Genomic DNA, 15,375 nt, shown 5'->3' on the forward strand with positions numbered 1-15,375 from the left:
GGAGGGGAGGGGAGAGGAGGAGGGAGGGGAGGGGAGAGGGAGGGAGGGAGAGGAGGGGAGGGGAGAGGAGGAGGGAGGGGAGGGGAGAGGGAGGGAGAGGAGGGGAGAGGAGAGGGAGGGAGAGGAAAAGAGAAGTGAGGAGAGGAGAGGAAGAGAGAAAGGGGGTGTGGAAGTCATCGGAGTACAGTAAGTGAATGCAGTGTGATCATGTGCTGTCTGTCTGAGAAGGCCTGGCTCTCATCCTGTTCCAGCCTCCTCCCTCCCCCCTCCTCCCCCTCCTTTCCCCCTCCCTCCCCCCAGCCTCCCCTTCTACCTTTACATTACATTTACATTTATGGCATTTAGCAGACGTCTTTATCCAAAGCGACTTACAACAATACATTTGTTTAAGTAAGTGAATCATCTGAACATCAGTCATCATAAGACAAAGTAATCAATGCTCACACCAGGGGCCATTGGCAGTCGTAATGCCACTAGGCTATTTATAAAAATAAATTAAAAAAATATTAGCAGGAGAGAACTTGCACAGGGGGGTAGCAGGGGAGAAGAGGTCTCGGGGTTAGGGTTAATATAGGGGGGGTAGCAGGGGAGAAGAGGTCTCGGGGTTAGGGTTAGGGTTAATATAGGGGGGGTAGTGGGGGAGAAGAGGTCTCGGGGTTAGGGTTAGGGTTAATATAGGGGGGGGTAGCAGGGGAGAAGAGGTCTCGGGGTTAGGGTTAGGGTTAATATAGGGGGGGTAGCAGGGGAGAAGAGGTCTCTAGGGTTAGGGTTAGGGTTAATATAGGGGGGGTAGTGGGGGAGAAGAGGTCTCGGGGTTAGGGTTAGGGTTAATATAGGGGGGGTAGCAGGGGAGAAGAGGTCTCGGGGTTAGGGTTAGGGTTAATATAGGGGGGGTAGCAGGGGAGAAGAGGTCTCTAGGGTTAGGGTTAGGGTTAATATAGGGGGGGTAGTGGGGGTGAAGAGGTCTCGGGGTTAGGGTTAGGGTTAATATAGGGGGGGTAGTGGGGGTGAAGAGGTCTCTCGGGTTAGGGTTAGGGTTAATATAGGGGGGGGTAGCAGGGGAGAAGAGGTCTCGGGGTTAGGGTTAGGGTTAATATAGGGGGGGTAGCAGGGGAGAAGAGGTCTCGGGGTTAGGGTTAGGGTTAATATAGGGGGGGTAGCAGGGGAGAAGAGGTCTCGGGGTTAGGGTTAGGGTTAATATAGGGGGGGTAGCAGGGGAGAAGAGGTCTCGGGGTTAGGGTTAGGGTTAATATAGGGGGGGTAGCAGGGGAGAAGAGGTCTCGGGGTTAGGGTTAGGGTTAATATAGGGGGGGTAGTGGGGGAGAAGAGGTCTCGGGGTTAGGGTTAGGGTTAATATAGGGGGGGTAGCAGGGGAGAAGAGGTCTCGGGGTTAGGGTTAGGGTTAATATAGGGGGGGTAGCAGGGGAGAAGAGGTCTCTAGGGTTAGGGTTAGGGTTAATATAGGGGGGGTAGTGGGGGAGAAGAGGTCTCGGGGTTAGGGTTAGGGTTAATATAGGGGGGGTAGCAGGGGAGAAGAGGTCTCGGGGTTAGGGTTAGGGTTAATATAGGGGGGGTAGCAGGGGAGAAGAGGTCTCTAGGGTTAGGGTTAGGGTTAATATAGGGGGGGTAGTGGGGGTGAAGAGGTCTCGGGGTTAGGGTTAGGGTTAATATAGGGGGGGTAGTGGGGGTGAAGAGGTCTCTCGGGTTAGGGTTAGGGTTAATATAGGGGGGGTAGTGGGGGTGAAGAGGTCTCTAGGGTTAGGGTTAGGGTTAGTATAGGGGGAGTAGTGAGGGTGAAGCGGTCTTTAGGAGGGACAGTTAAGATGTAGCCTGAAGAGATGGGTTTTCAATCTATTCCACCAGCGGGGCGCCAGGACAGTGACAAGTAGCGCGGCCACTGCATCCACGTAGAGGCGGCGTTGCCAGGCGGGCAGCCGGGGTGGACGAGCGGAGTGATCTTGCAGGGGTGTGGGGGCTGACCATTGCTTGCAAGTAGGGAGGGACTGTTCCCTTTGCCGCCCGGTAGTCGAGCACCAGGGTCTTGAATCTGATGTGAGCTGCTACCGGGAGCCAGTGGAGGGTGCGGAGGAGGGGGAGGAGGGGGGTGACATGGGAGAATTTGGGGAGATTGAACACCAGACGAGTGGCAGCGTTCTGGATGAGCTGCAGAGGTCTGATGGTGGAGGCGGGGAGACCGGCCAAGAGTGCGTTGCAGTCGTCAAGGCGAGAGATCACAAGTGTTTGGACCAAGAGTTGTGCTGCTTCTCTGGTGAGGAATGGACGTATCCTTCTGATGTTGTAGAGGAAGAATCTACAGGAGCGTGCTGTCGCTGTGATGTTCACCACACAGGATAAGTGGTTGTCAAGGATCAAGTGACCTCCTCCCATACTGCTGTCTGTCTGTCTGTCATTATGACACCCCCTGCTGTCTGTCTGTCATTATGACACCCCCTGCTGTCTGTCTGTCATTATGACACCCCCTGCTGTCTGTCTGTCATTATGACACCCCCTGCTGTCTGTCTGTCATTATGACACCCCCTGCTGTCTGTCTGTCATTATGACACCCCGTTGTCTGTCTGTCATTATGACACCCCGTTGTCTGTCTGTCATTATGACACCCCCTGCTGTCTGTCTGTCATTATGACACCCCCTGCTGTCTGTCTGTCATTATGACACCCCCTGCTGTCTGTCTGTCATTATGACACCCCCTGCTGTCTGTCTGTCATTATGACACCCCCTGCTGTCTGTCTGTCATTATGACACCCCCTGCTGTCTGTCTGTCATTATGACACCCCCTGCTGTCTGTCTGTCATTATGACACCCCCTGCTGTCTGTCTGTCTGTCTGTCATTATGACACCCCCTGCTGTCTGTCTGTCTGTCATTATGACACCCCCTGCTGTCTGTCTGTCTGTCATTATGACACCCCTGCTGTCTGTCTGTCATTATGACACCCCCTGCTGTCTGTCTGTCTGTCATTATGACACCCAGTTGTCTGTCTGTCATTATGACACCCCCTGCTGTCTGTCTGTCATTATGACACCCCCTGCTGTCTGTCTGTCATTATGACACCCCCTGCTGTCTGTCTGTCATTATGACACCCCCTGCTGTCTGTCTGTCATTATGACACCCCCTGCTGTCTGTCTGTCATTATGACACCCCGTTGTCTGTCTGTCATTATGACACCCCCTGCTGTCTGTCTGTCATTATGACACCCCGTTGTCTGTCTGTCATTATGACACCCCCTGCTGTCTGTCTGTCATTATGACACCCCCTGCTGTCTGTCTGTCATTATGACACCCCCTGCTGTCTGTCTGTCATTATGACACCCCGTTGTCTGTCTGTCATTATGACACCCCCTGCGCTATACTAGACACCCCCTCCAACAAGGGGAGAATCAGAGAACAGGCTCTTTGCAATGAGTTGGACTCGCTCAAATGCAGTACAATGAGGCTGTCCTCCGGTTTCTACCTCCAGCGGCCTCCCCTGTCCCCCCGTGTCCCCCCCCCCCCCCCCCCCCGTGTCCCACAGCTGCGAGCGTAGATGCAGAAGCTGGTTTGGTGACAGACAACTTTTTATTTCTCTGTGACTTTATTTTCTAGACGTTTCTCAACGGTTTAAAAGACACTGTTCAAATCATGTATATTGAATCAAAGTTAGCAACCATATAAATCTATAATTCAGTGTGCCAACATGTTTTTTGTTTTGTTTTGTTTTTTTACAAAAAAGAAATTTGGTTTGAGAATTACAAAAAAGAAAAAGAAATAAACAATGAGCAAAAGAAAAGCCAGAAAGCGTTCATCTTCATCATGGTACCTTCATCATCATCCTCCCATTACAGGTCATGATTCACACAGGAACAAGTCAACGAAAGGGAAAACTTGATCCATCATTTATTCACAATTTACAAAAAAAATCTCTTTTAGCTACAACATCATCAGCGGTCCAACAGACACAGAACCAGAGACGTTTGCTTCTGTCGAAATTGAAAAAAACAAAAAACAAAATGAAGGGTGGAAAATTGAAAGGGACGACAGAGAGACCGAGGCGGAGGCGGAGCTCAGCGACTTCCCGCCTGTTTCTCCTGCTCGGTAAAATTCATTAAAAACTTGTTTTTGCAAAAACAGCAAAAGCGTCATTTAAAAAAGCTGCACCAGTGATCTACAATAAGTGCTTGTCAATCAAATCCCCATTTAATAATAAAAACATGACGTTTCAGGAGCACAACTAAAACTAAAACACGCAAATTGGCCTCGTGAGAAAATATCAATAATTTAAACAGATGGTGTGTGTGTGTGTGGCTGGTTTGACAGTGCCACGTTGGTAGTAAATCAAGCCAGACATGACAGTTCTACATGCCAGGGTCTCTCAGTACAACAGATCAATTCAAATTCAATGCCTGAATTGAAAATCGCCCATTGTTTTCCGAGAGGACTTTTCAATTCGTGAATTGAATTTTGATTCACCTCCTGCATCAAGTGAAGCAGATATCTAAGTGAACCGTGGCAGGCCTGAGTTATCCCCTGTCACCCCTTCTCTTCTCCTGGGTGTGTCTGTACAGATATCTAAGTGAACCGTGGCAGGCCTGAGTTATCCCCTGTCACCCCTTCTCTTCTCCTGGGTGTGTCTGTACAGTATTGACGATTGGCCGTGAAGGAGAAGAATGCATCCAATGGCACGAGACATAACAGGAAACAGCTGAGGTCAAGCAGGAGACAGAAGAAAAACAACAACAACAACAACGAAAACAAAGTCTTAAAGAGTCTTAAATCGCCTGAGTTGAGGAGTCAGTGGCTCTGGATGTACAACTATCATACACTAGACTGAAGAACGGGGGGGGGGGTGCTTCCAGGTCAGGAGCTCTACATGATCACGTTCCTCAGAGAGAAACAAAACAAAGGGGTGAAGACGATGATCAAACCCAATCAGACACCAGGACAGAGGAGAGGAGAGGAGAGCGCTTTATACTTCAAGCTGCTAAAAAAACTAAAACAAAACCCATAAAAAAAATAAAAAAAACAGTCTCTTTACCCGATTTACTCTACATATCAATAACTAAGTGAGACAAGGAAAATAATATCAAGTCTGATAACAGCTAGCGAACAAAAACACAAAACTTACTAAACGCTGTTAAAATCTTGGGAGGATAAAGAGGGGAGGCAGTTCAGGTGTCGACTGGTTGCACTGGCATCAGAGAGCAGGAGGAGGGCACCATGTCTCACCTGGCATCAGAGAGCAGGAGGAGGGCACCATGTCTCACCTGGCACCCCGGGGTGAGCTGGGCGCGGCCCTGCCTGTCAAACGCAGGTCTACGATTAGAAAAGTGGTTCATAAGGAAAATGTAACCCGGTCGAGTGCAAAGATCAACATCGGAAACCTGAAAAAACCTCCAGATCTGGTTTGTTGTAGTCGTCTTTGTTTGTACAAGCTGGTCTTCTGACGTGTTTCTGAACTTTTTTTTTGAAAACATCTTTAAAACGGATACAAATTTAGCCTTAAATTTACAATACAATCATGTTTTTCTTTTTCTTCTCCAAATCTGACCACTCACAGGTACAAAAGACCTCGGAGGAGTTCTGCAGTTCAGATACAATCAAGTAGAGTCCAAGTTGAGTGCATCAAACCAACAGCTGATGGTACTGGTGGTACTGGTGGACTGGCTGGTCTGGGTGACCACAGAGACGGGTGCTACTGACCTCCCAGGAGGGGGTCCAGACCCACCGCTAGCCCCTACACAACCACCCCCAGACCCAATGCCTTAAACCCTACTCCCTAGACATGCCCCTCTAAACCTTGCACCCTACCCCCTAGCCCCTACACCCTGGACCCCTCCCCATGCACCCTATAGTCACTCCTGTAGATCAGAGGATTGGATAGGTGAAAGCTACTCCCATATTCTCTCAGATCTACACAAGTGGCTAGGAGCTAGTGGCTTGGAGTTAGGAGCTAGGAGGTATGGACTATGTGGTATGGACTAGGACGTAGGGGTGAGGAGGTAGGGTCTAGGGAGGTAGGGGGCATGGACTAGGAGGTAGGGTCTAGGGAGGTAAGGGGCATGGACTAGGACTGAGGAGCTCAGCGGTAGGGGGTATGGGGTAGGAAGTAGGGGCTAGAAGGTAGGGTCTAGGAGGTAGGGGGCATGGACTAGGACTGAGGAGCTCAGTGGTAGGGGGTATGGGGCTAGGAGTTAGGGTCTAGGAGGTAAGGGACATGGACTAGGAGGTAGGGGGCATGGACTAGGAGGTAGGGGCTAGGAGGCATGGATTAGGAGGTAGGGGGCATAGACTAGGAGGTAGGGGCTAGGAGGCATGGACTAGGAGGTAGGGGGCATGGACTAGGAGGTAGGGGCTAGGAGGCATGGACTAGGAGGTAGGGGCTAGGAGGCATGGACTAGGAGGTAGGGGCTAGGAGGGGTGGTGGAGGTAGGGGCTAGGAGGGGTGGTGGAGGTAGGGGCTAGGAGGGGTGGTGGAGGGGTGGTGGAGGTAGGGGCTAGGAGGGGTGGTGGAGGTAGGGACTAGGAGGGGTGGTGGAGGGGTGGTGGAGGTAGGGACTAGGAGGGGTGGTGGAGGTAGGGGCTAGGAGGGGTGGTGGAGGGGTGGTGGAGGTAGGGGCTAGGAGGGGTGGTGGAGGTAGGGACTAGGAGGGGTGGTGGAGGGGTGGTGGAGGTAGGGGCTAGGAGGGGTGGTGGAGGTAGGGACTAGGAGGTAGGGACTAGGAGGGGTGGTGGAGGTAGGGACTAGGAGGGGTGGTGGAGGTAGGGGCTAGGAGGGGTGGTGGAGGTAGGGACTAGGAGGGGTGGTGGAGGGGCTAGGAGGCATGGACTAGGAGGTAGGGACTAGGAGGTAGGGGCTAGGAGGTAGGGACTAGGAGGTAGGGACTAGGAGGGGTGGTGGAGGTAGGGGCTAGGAGGGGTGGTGGAGGTAGGGACTAGGAGGGGTGGTGGAGGGGTGGTGGAGGGGCTAGGAGGCATGGACTAGGAGGTAGGGACTAGGAGGGGTGGTGGAGGGGCTAGGAGGCATGGACTAGGAGGTAGGGGCTAGGAGGTAGGGACTAGGAGGTAGGGGCTAGGAGGTAGGGGCTAGGAGGTAGGGGCTAGGAGGTAGGGACTAGGAGGTAGGGGCTAGGAGGTAGGGGCTAGGAGGTAGGGGCTAGGAGGTAGGGACTAGGAGGTAGGGGCTAGGAGGTAGGGACTAGGAGGTAGGGGCTAGGAGGTAGGGGCTAGGAGGTAGGGGCTAGGAGGTAGGGGCTAGGAGGTAGGGGCTAGGAGGTAGGGGCTAGGAGGTAGGGACTAGGAGGTAGGGGCTAGGAGGTAGGGGCTAGGAGGTAGGGGCTAGGAGGTAGGGGCTAGGAGGTAGGGACTAGGAGGTAGGGGCTAGGAGGTAGGGACTAGGAGGTAGGGGCTAGGAGGTAGGGGCTAGGAGGTAGGGGCTAGGAGGTAGGGGCTAGGAGGTAGGGACTAGGAGGTAGGGGCTAGGAGGTAGGGGCTAGGAGGTAGGGGCTAGGAGGTAGGGGCTAGGAGGTAGGGGCTAGGAGGTAGGGACTAGGAGGTAGGGGCTAGGAGGTAGGGGCTAGGAGGTAGGGGCTAGGAGGTAGGGGCTAGGAGGTAGGGGCTAGGAGGTAGGGGCTAGGAGGTAGGGACTAGGAGGTAGGGGCTAGGAGGTAGGGGCTAGGAGGTAGGGACTAGGAGGTAGGGGCTAGGAGGTAGGGGCTAGGAGGTAGGGGCTAGGAGGTAGGGACTAGGAGGTAGGGGCTAGGAGGTAGGGGCTAGGAGGTAGGGACTAGGAGGTAGGGGCTAGGAGGTAGGGGCTAGGAGGTAGGGGCTAGGAGGTAGGGGCTAGGAGGTAGGGGCTAGGAGGTAGGGGCTAGGAGGTAGGGGCTAGGAGGTAGGGGCTAGGAGGTAGGGACTAGGAGGTAGGGGCTAGGAGGTAGGGGCTAGGAGGTAGGGACTAGGAGGTAGGGGCTAGGAGGTAGGGGCTAGGAGGTAGGGGCTAGGAGGTAGGGACTAGGAGGTAGGGGCTAGGAGGTAGGGGCTAGGAGGTAGGGACTAGGAGGTAGGGGCTAGGAGGTAGGGACTAGGAGGTAGGGGCTAGGAGGTAGGGACTAGGAGGTAGGGACTAGGAGGTAGGGGCTAGAGTGGTTTCAGAGTGTTGGAATGAGGGCCGTGTCTCAGCTTACAGCTGGTGCATCATCATCTGATTGGATGAGCTAGTTGATAGATAGTTACAATAGCTGCTCTGTCTAACTTGGTGTGTGGTGAGTGTGTGTGTGTGGACACATACCTGTATGGTTTGTTGTGGTGTGTGTATGGACACACCTGACTGGTTTGTGGTGTGTACACACGTACGCACACACACACACACACACACACACACACACGTCTGGAGGGGAGGGGGGGGTATTACTGTATTACTACTCTACCATGCAGACAAGCCCGGGGGGGGGGGGGGGTCTGGTAGCAGGTTAACAGTACTAGTTAACTGTCTGGTAGCAGGTTAACAGTACTAGTTAACTGTCTGGTAGCAGGTGATGTCTGGACACCCAGGACCCGGACGTGGGGGAATACAGTGTCAACAAAAAGGTACAACATCAAACTGCGCCCAGAACGGCGAGGCGGTAAAACACTGTCGTTAAGACTGAAGAGCTTCTCAGCTTCCTGTTAAAATCCATGTGGAAGAAAAAAACTAAATGGCCGACAATATCGCCAACCCCATCAACTCCTCTCGTTGGATTTAAGATTTAGACACAATATGTTTCTCTTTCTCTCTTTCTCTCGTCGACTTTACAGAAAAAAAAATAGAGACGAGGTGGTTTTGCCCCCTGGTGGAAAGGAGGACTACCTGCGGCCTGGCAGGTGCAGGCCGTTGATGGAGGAAGAGGAGGAGGAGGAAGAGGAGGAGGAGGAGGAGGAGGGGTAGGAGAGGAGGAGCTCGAGCTGGGCGAACAGGGAGAAGTGATCGGAGGGGATGTGGGGGTGGGGACAGCCGCTGACATTGTTCTCGTGCAGCCAATGAGGATCCAGGGGTCCCAGGACCCCCAAGACGCTGAGCTGGGGCTGGGAGAAGAAGATGTAGTCGATGATGCCCTGGAGGGGGGGGAGGAGAGGAGAGGAGAGGAGGAGTGGAGGGGTGGAGAGAGAGAGAGAAAACCAGGTTAGATTTATACATGATCAAACTTTCAGATCAACCTTTCACATCCTGTTCTGCACAAATACAACAAAGACTGAACACAAGACCAGGTATAGGAAAAGCTTTCATCAACACACTCATTAACATCAACACACTCATTAACATCAACATACTCATTAACATCAACACACTCATTAACATCAACACACTCATTAACATCAACACACTCATTAACATCAACATACTCATTAACATCAACACACTCATTAACATCAACATACTCATTAACATCAACACACTCATTAACATCAACACACAAACATGTGTATCAATATTCAGGAGATAAGAGTTGAGATTACAGACAGACAACACGAGGCAGGGAGTGTGTAGAGCTGTGGTGTGTGTGTGTGTGTGGTGGGTGTGTGTGGGGGGTGTGTGTGTGTGTGTGTGTGTGTCTCAACGTGAGGTCGGAGGTGAAGTATGCAGGGCATTAATGTCCTTGTTGGTCGAGGCTCCAGCAGGTGTCTGGTGGAGAACCTTCACTTAACCAACCATCAGATCACAGAACATCATCATGACTCCTGACAGGTTCCTGCCCTGCCCTGCCCTGCCCTGCCCTCCGGTGATGGGCTCAGGGGGCTCAGGGACCACTCAGACCGGCGGTGTTGTGTGGTGTTAAGTAGAAGAGCCTTGTGTAACACTGGGGTCAGTCTCACCACCTGTATGTTGAGTGAAACGGAGGATTTCTACAGCTGATCGACTCGCCCTCCCTGAGTTACTAAACATGCTTCCCAGCATGCCTCCTGTCTCCCGCGGTCATGTGGAAGTTGGTGTGTGTGTGTACCTTGGAGTCATAGGTGTCGTTGGTGTGTGTGTGTGTGTGTACCTTGAAGTCGTAGGTGTCGTTGGTGTGTGTGTATGTGTACCTTGAAGTTGTAGGTGTCGTTGGTGTGTGTGGATGTGTGTGTGTGTGTGTGTGTACCTTGAAGTCGTAGGTGTGTGTGTGTGTGTGTGTGTGTGTACCTTGAAGTCGTAGGTGTAGTTGGTGTGTGTGTGTGTGTGTGTACCTTGAAGTCGTAGATGTCGTTGGTGTGTGTGTGTGTGTGTGTGTGTGTAACTTGAAGTCGTAAGTGTAGTTGGTGTGTGTGTGTGTACCTTGAAGTCGTAGGTGTAGTTGGTGTGTGTGTGTACCTTGAAGTCGTAGGTGTAGTTGGTGTGTGTACCCTGAAGTCGTAGGTGTAGTCGGTGTGTGTGTGTGTGTACCTTGAAGTCGTAGGTGTAGTTGGTGTGTGTGTGTGTGTACCTTGAAGTCGTAGGTGTAGTTGGTGTGTGTACCTTGAAGTCGTCGGTGTAGTTGGTGTGTGTACCTTGAAGTCGTAGGTGTAGTTGGTGTGTGTGTACCTTGAAGTCGTAGGTGTAGTTGGTGTGTGTGTGTACCTTGAAGTCGTAGGTGTAGTTGGTGTGTGTGTGTGTACCTTGAAGTCGTAAGTGTAGTTGGTGTGTGTGTGTGTACCTTGAAGTCGTAGGTGTGTGTGTGTGTACCTTGAAGTCGTAGGTGTAGTTGGTGTGTGTGTGTGTACCTTGAAGTCGTAAGTGTAGTTGGTGTGTGTGTGTGTACCTTGAAGTCGTAGGTGTAGTTGGTGTGTGTGTGTGTACCTTGAAGTCGTAGGTGTAGTTGGTGTGTGTGTGTGTGTGTGTACCTTGAAGTCGTACGTGTAGTTGGTGTGTGTGTGTGTGTGTGTGTGTGTGTACCTTGAAGTCGTACGTGTAGTTGGTGTGTGTGTGTGTGTGTGTGTACCTTGAAGTCGTAGGTGTAGTTGGTGTGTGTGTGTGTGTACCTTGAAGTCGTAGGTGTAGTTGGTGTGTGTGTGTGTGTGTGTGTGTACCTTGAAGTCGTAGGTGTAGTTGGTGTAGGGCATCAGGCCGTTCTCGTAGGCGCTGCGGAGTTTGAACCCGTGTGTGATCCTGCCGCCCTTCTTCCCGTTGCAGTTGAAGTTGGTCAGACTGTCGATGTAACGCAGCTCCTTAAAGTCCTTGTGACCGCCGTCCACCCCCCCTGTCGACAGGTACTCCACCACGCCTACACACACACAGGGTTAATGACATGTTGTACACACACGTTTTATATACACACACACACCCCTAAGGGCATCATAACAAACCACACCAGAATATTTACATTTATGACATTTATCAGACGTCTTTATCCAAAGAGACTAACAATACATTAGTTTAAGTCAGTGAATCATCTGAACATCAGTCATCATAAGAACATGTCAACTATGGTAGGGTTAGGGTTAGTACAGGGTTAGGGTTAGTACAGGGTTAGGGTTAGTACAGGGTTAGGGTTAGTACAGGGGGGTAGTGGGGGTGAAGAGGTCTCTAGGGTTAGGGTTGGGGTTAGTACAGGGGGGTAGTGGGGGTGAAGAGGTCTCTAGGGTTAGGGTTAGGGTTAGTACAGGGGGGTAGTGGAGGTGAAGAGGTCTCTAGGGTTGGGGTTAGTACAGGGGGGTAGTGGGGGTGAAGAGGTCTCTAGGGTTAGGGTTAGTACAGGGGGGTAGTGGGGGTGAAGAGGTCTCTAGGGTTAGGGTTGGGGTTAGTACAGGGGGGTAGTGGGGGTGAAGAGGTCTCTAGGGTTAGGGTTAGTACAGGGGGGTAGTGGGGGTGAAGAGGTCTCTAGGGTTAGGGTTAGTACAGGGGGGTAGTGGGGGTGAAGAGGTCTCTAGGGTTAGGGTTGGGGTTAGTACAGGGGGGTAGTGGGGGTGAAGAGGTCTCTAGGGTTAGGGTTAGTACAGGGGGGTAGTGGGGGTGAAGAGGTCTCTAGGGTTAGGGTTAGTACAGGGGGGTAGTGGGGGTGAAGAGGTCTCTAGGGTTAGGGTTAGTACAGGGGGGTAGTGGGGGTGAAGAGGTCTCTAGGGTTAGGGTTAGGGTTAGTACAGGGGGGTAGTGGGGATGAAGAGGTCTCTAGGGTTAGGGTTAGTACAGGGGGGTAGTGGGGGTGAAGAGGTCTCTAGGGTTAGGGTTAGGGTTAGTACAGGGGGGGTAGTGGGGGTGAAGAGGTCTCTAGGGTTAGGGTTAGTACAGGGGGGTAGTGGGGGTGAAGAGGTCTCTAGGGTTAGGGTTAGTACAGGGGGGGTAGTGGGGGTGAAGAGGTCTTTAGGGTTAGGGTTAGTACAGGGGGGGTAGTGGGGGTGAAGAGGTCTTTAGGGTTAGGGTTAGTACAGGGGGGTAGTGGGGGTGAAGAGGTCTCTAGGGTTAGGGTTAGTACAGGGGGGTAGTGGGGGTGAAGAGGTCTTTAGGGTTAGGCTTAGTACAGGGGGGTAGTGGGGTGAAGAGGTCTCTAGGGTTAGGGTTAGGGTTAGTACAGGGGGGTAGTGGGTGTGAAGAGGTCTCTAGGGTTAGGGTTAGTACAGGGGGGTAGTGGGGGTGAAGAGGTCTCTAGGGTTAGGGTTAGGGTTGGGGTTAGGGTTAGGGTTAGTACAGGGGGGTAGTGGGGATGAAGAGGTCTTTAGGAGGGACTGTTAAGATGTAGCCTGAAGAGATGGGTCTTCAATCTACGGTGGTACACACACACACACACACCAGAGTCGGGCAGGGAGTTGAGGTCGGCGCAGAGGACCAGGGGCACGGCGTTGGTGTCCCCGCTGAGGGAGGCCAGCTTCAGGCTGCGGGAGGCCTTGTCCACCATGGCCTTCACCTCCGACAGGAACATCATGGTCTGGACCAGCTTCACGTCCGAGTACTCCGGGTCCCAGTGCATGTGGGCGTTGGCCACCAGGAGGAGCTGCTTCTCCATGCCATGGAGGGACTTACCCGCTGGAGGGAGGGAGGGAGGGAGGGGGGGGGGGGAGGGAGGATGTTCATATACATGAGAATGGACACAACATATATGTATGTATGTACAGTGGGGGAAATAATTATTTGATCCCCTGCTAATTTTGTTAGTTTGCCCGATTACAAAGAAATGAGCGGTCTATAATTTTTATGGTACTTTTATTTTAACAAATAGAGACAGAATATCAACAAAGAAGTCCAGAAAAAACACATTATATAAAGTTATAAATTAATTTGCATTTGATCGAAGGAAATAAGGAAATAAATATTTGATCCCCTACAAACCAGCAAGAATTCTGGCTCAATCCTGAAGGTTTCAAGGCTTTTGCTTGGCAACTCGAAGCTTCAGCTCCCTCCACAAATTTTCTATAGGATTAAGGTCTGGAGACTAGCTAGGCCACTCCATGACCTTAGTGTGCTTCTTCTTGAGCTACTCCTTTGTTGCCTTAGCTGTATGTTTTGGGTCATTGTCATGCTGGAAGACCCATCCACGACCCATCCTCAGTGCTCTGGCTGAGGGAAGGAGGTTCTCGTCCAAGATCTTACGGTACATGGCCCCGTCCATTGGCCCCTCAATGCATTGAAGTCGTCCTGTACCCTTAGCAGAGAAACAACCCCAAAGCATAATGTTTCCACCTCCATGTTTGATGGTGGGGATGGTGTTCTTGGGATTGTAGCATTCAGCATTTCTCTCCCTCCAAACACGAAGAGTCGAATTTATGCCAAAGAGTTCCATTTTGGTCTCATCTGACCACATCACCTTCTCCCAAGCCTTCTCTGAATCATTTAGGTGTTCATTGGCCAACTTCAGATGGGCCTGTACATGTGCCTTCTTGAGCAGGGGGACCTTGCGGGCACTGCAGGATTTCAATCTGTTACGGTGTAGTGTGTTACCAATGGTTTTCTTGGTGACTGTGGTCCCAGCTGCCTTGAGATCATTACCAAGCTCCTCCTGTGTAGTTCTGGGCTGATCCCTCACCCTTCTCATGATCATCCTTACTCCACGAGGCAAGATCTTGCATGGAGCTCCAGGCCGAAGGCGATTGATGGTTATTTTGTATTTCTTCCATTTTCTAATAATTGCACCAACAGTTGTCTCCTTCTCACCAAGCTTCTTGCTGATGGTCTTGTAGCCCATTCCAGCCTTGTGCATGTCTACAACTGTTACCCTGATGTCCTTTGAATGTTCTTTGGTCTTGCCCATGGTGGTGGAGAGGTTGGAATGGAAGAGATTGATTCTATTGACAGGTGTCTTTTATACCCATAACAAGCAGAGATTAGGAGTACTTTTCCTAAAGTGACAGGACTAATCTGTGTGCCTCATGGGCATATAACCGGTCTGTATGAGCCAGAATTCTTGCTGGTTTGTAGGGGATCAAATACTTATTTCCTTCGATCAAATGCAAATTAATTTAGAACTTTATATAATGTGTTTTTTCTGGACTTCTTTGTTGATATTCTGTCTCTATTTGTTAAACTAAAAGTACTATAAAAATTATAGACCGCTCATTTCTTTGTAATTGGGCAAACTAACAAAATCAGCAGGGGATCAAATAATTATTTCCCCCACTGTATGTATACCCAGCATGTGTGTGTGTGTTTCTGTGTGTGTGTGTGTGTATGTCTGTGTGTGTGTGCGTTTCTGTGTGTGTGTTTATGTCCGTGTGTGTTTGTGTGTATGTGTGTTTCTGTGTGTGTGTGTGTTTCTGTGTGTGTGTGTGTTTCTGTGTGTGTGTGTTTCTGTGTGTGTGTGTGTTTCTGTGTGTGTGTGTGTGTGTCTCACCAGACTGCTCCAACATCTCCTTCCTCATCTCCAGCAGCACGGCCACACCGATGTTGTCCTTGGTCATGACTCTGTTCAGCATGGCCTCCGAGCCCTCAGAGTTCGCCATGGCCAGCTGGTTGAACTCCACCGTGTGCTTCTGCACCAGACTGAACCTGGGGGGGGGGGGGTAGGGTTCTGGTTAGTTAGGTCAACCTACTTGTCTGTTCTTTTGAAGCTGGTTAGGTTCTGGTTCTGGTTAGTTAGGTGAACCTACTTGTCTGTTCTGTAGAAGATGGCACAGCCGTCCACATGCTTGCGGTCACACTCGGACATGGTTCTGGCCCGGGACTTAGCACTGAAGAACCCCTCATACCCCTGCTCCTTCAGCTCAGGCAGGAAGTAGTTGTAGTACTGCTCCGTCTCCACTTCCTGTTGGGAGGGAAACAGAGGAAGTCCAGTTACAGGTCAGAGACTTGGACGGTTCTAGGAGGGTTTCTGCTGCTGTTGGGTCAGGGTTGGTGACGGAGGCGCGGGGCCCGTCCAGGCCTAACGCTCTTATTTCTGATATCACGTTAGAAAATATCTGGATATACGACTGTCCCACTCAGCGCCAAAGCACGGGGACATGGCAGGGCGGGGCGGGGGCGGTGAG

The 15,375-nt window shown here is 51.5% G+C and overlaps 1 protein-coding gene across 1 annotated transcript in view; it reads right to left on the minus strand.

Moving 5' to 3' along the window:
• Nucleotides 1-8,726: 8,726 nt before the first annotated feature.
• LOC310824645 (CCR4-NOT transcription complex subunit 6-like) overlaps nt 8,727-15,375 on the minus strand; it is a gene marked incomplete at its 5' end in the record, with an annotated part of 8,497 nt that continues 1,848 nt past the window's right edge. The window contains 5 exons of the mRNA XM_083697903.1: nt 8,727-9,081; nt 11,011-11,204; nt 12,707-12,940; nt 14,742-14,896; nt 14,998-15,152. Coding sequence (XP_083554029.1) covers nt 8,833-9,081; nt 11,011-11,204; nt 12,707-12,940; nt 14,742-14,896; nt 14,998-15,152 — 987 coding nt within the window. The 3' untranslated portion in view covers nt 8,727-8,832. The remainder of the gene's footprint in view (nt 9,082-11,010; nt 11,205-12,706; nt 12,941-14,741; nt 14,897-14,997; nt 15,153-15,375) is intronic.

Source organism: Argentina silus, assembly GCF_951799395.1.
Source record: "Argentina silus genome assembly, contig: scaffold_164, whole genome shotgun sequence".
In the NCBI taxonomy this organism is placed as follows: Eukaryota; Metazoa; Chordata; class Actinopteri; order Argentiniformes; family Argentinidae; genus Argentina; species Argentina silus.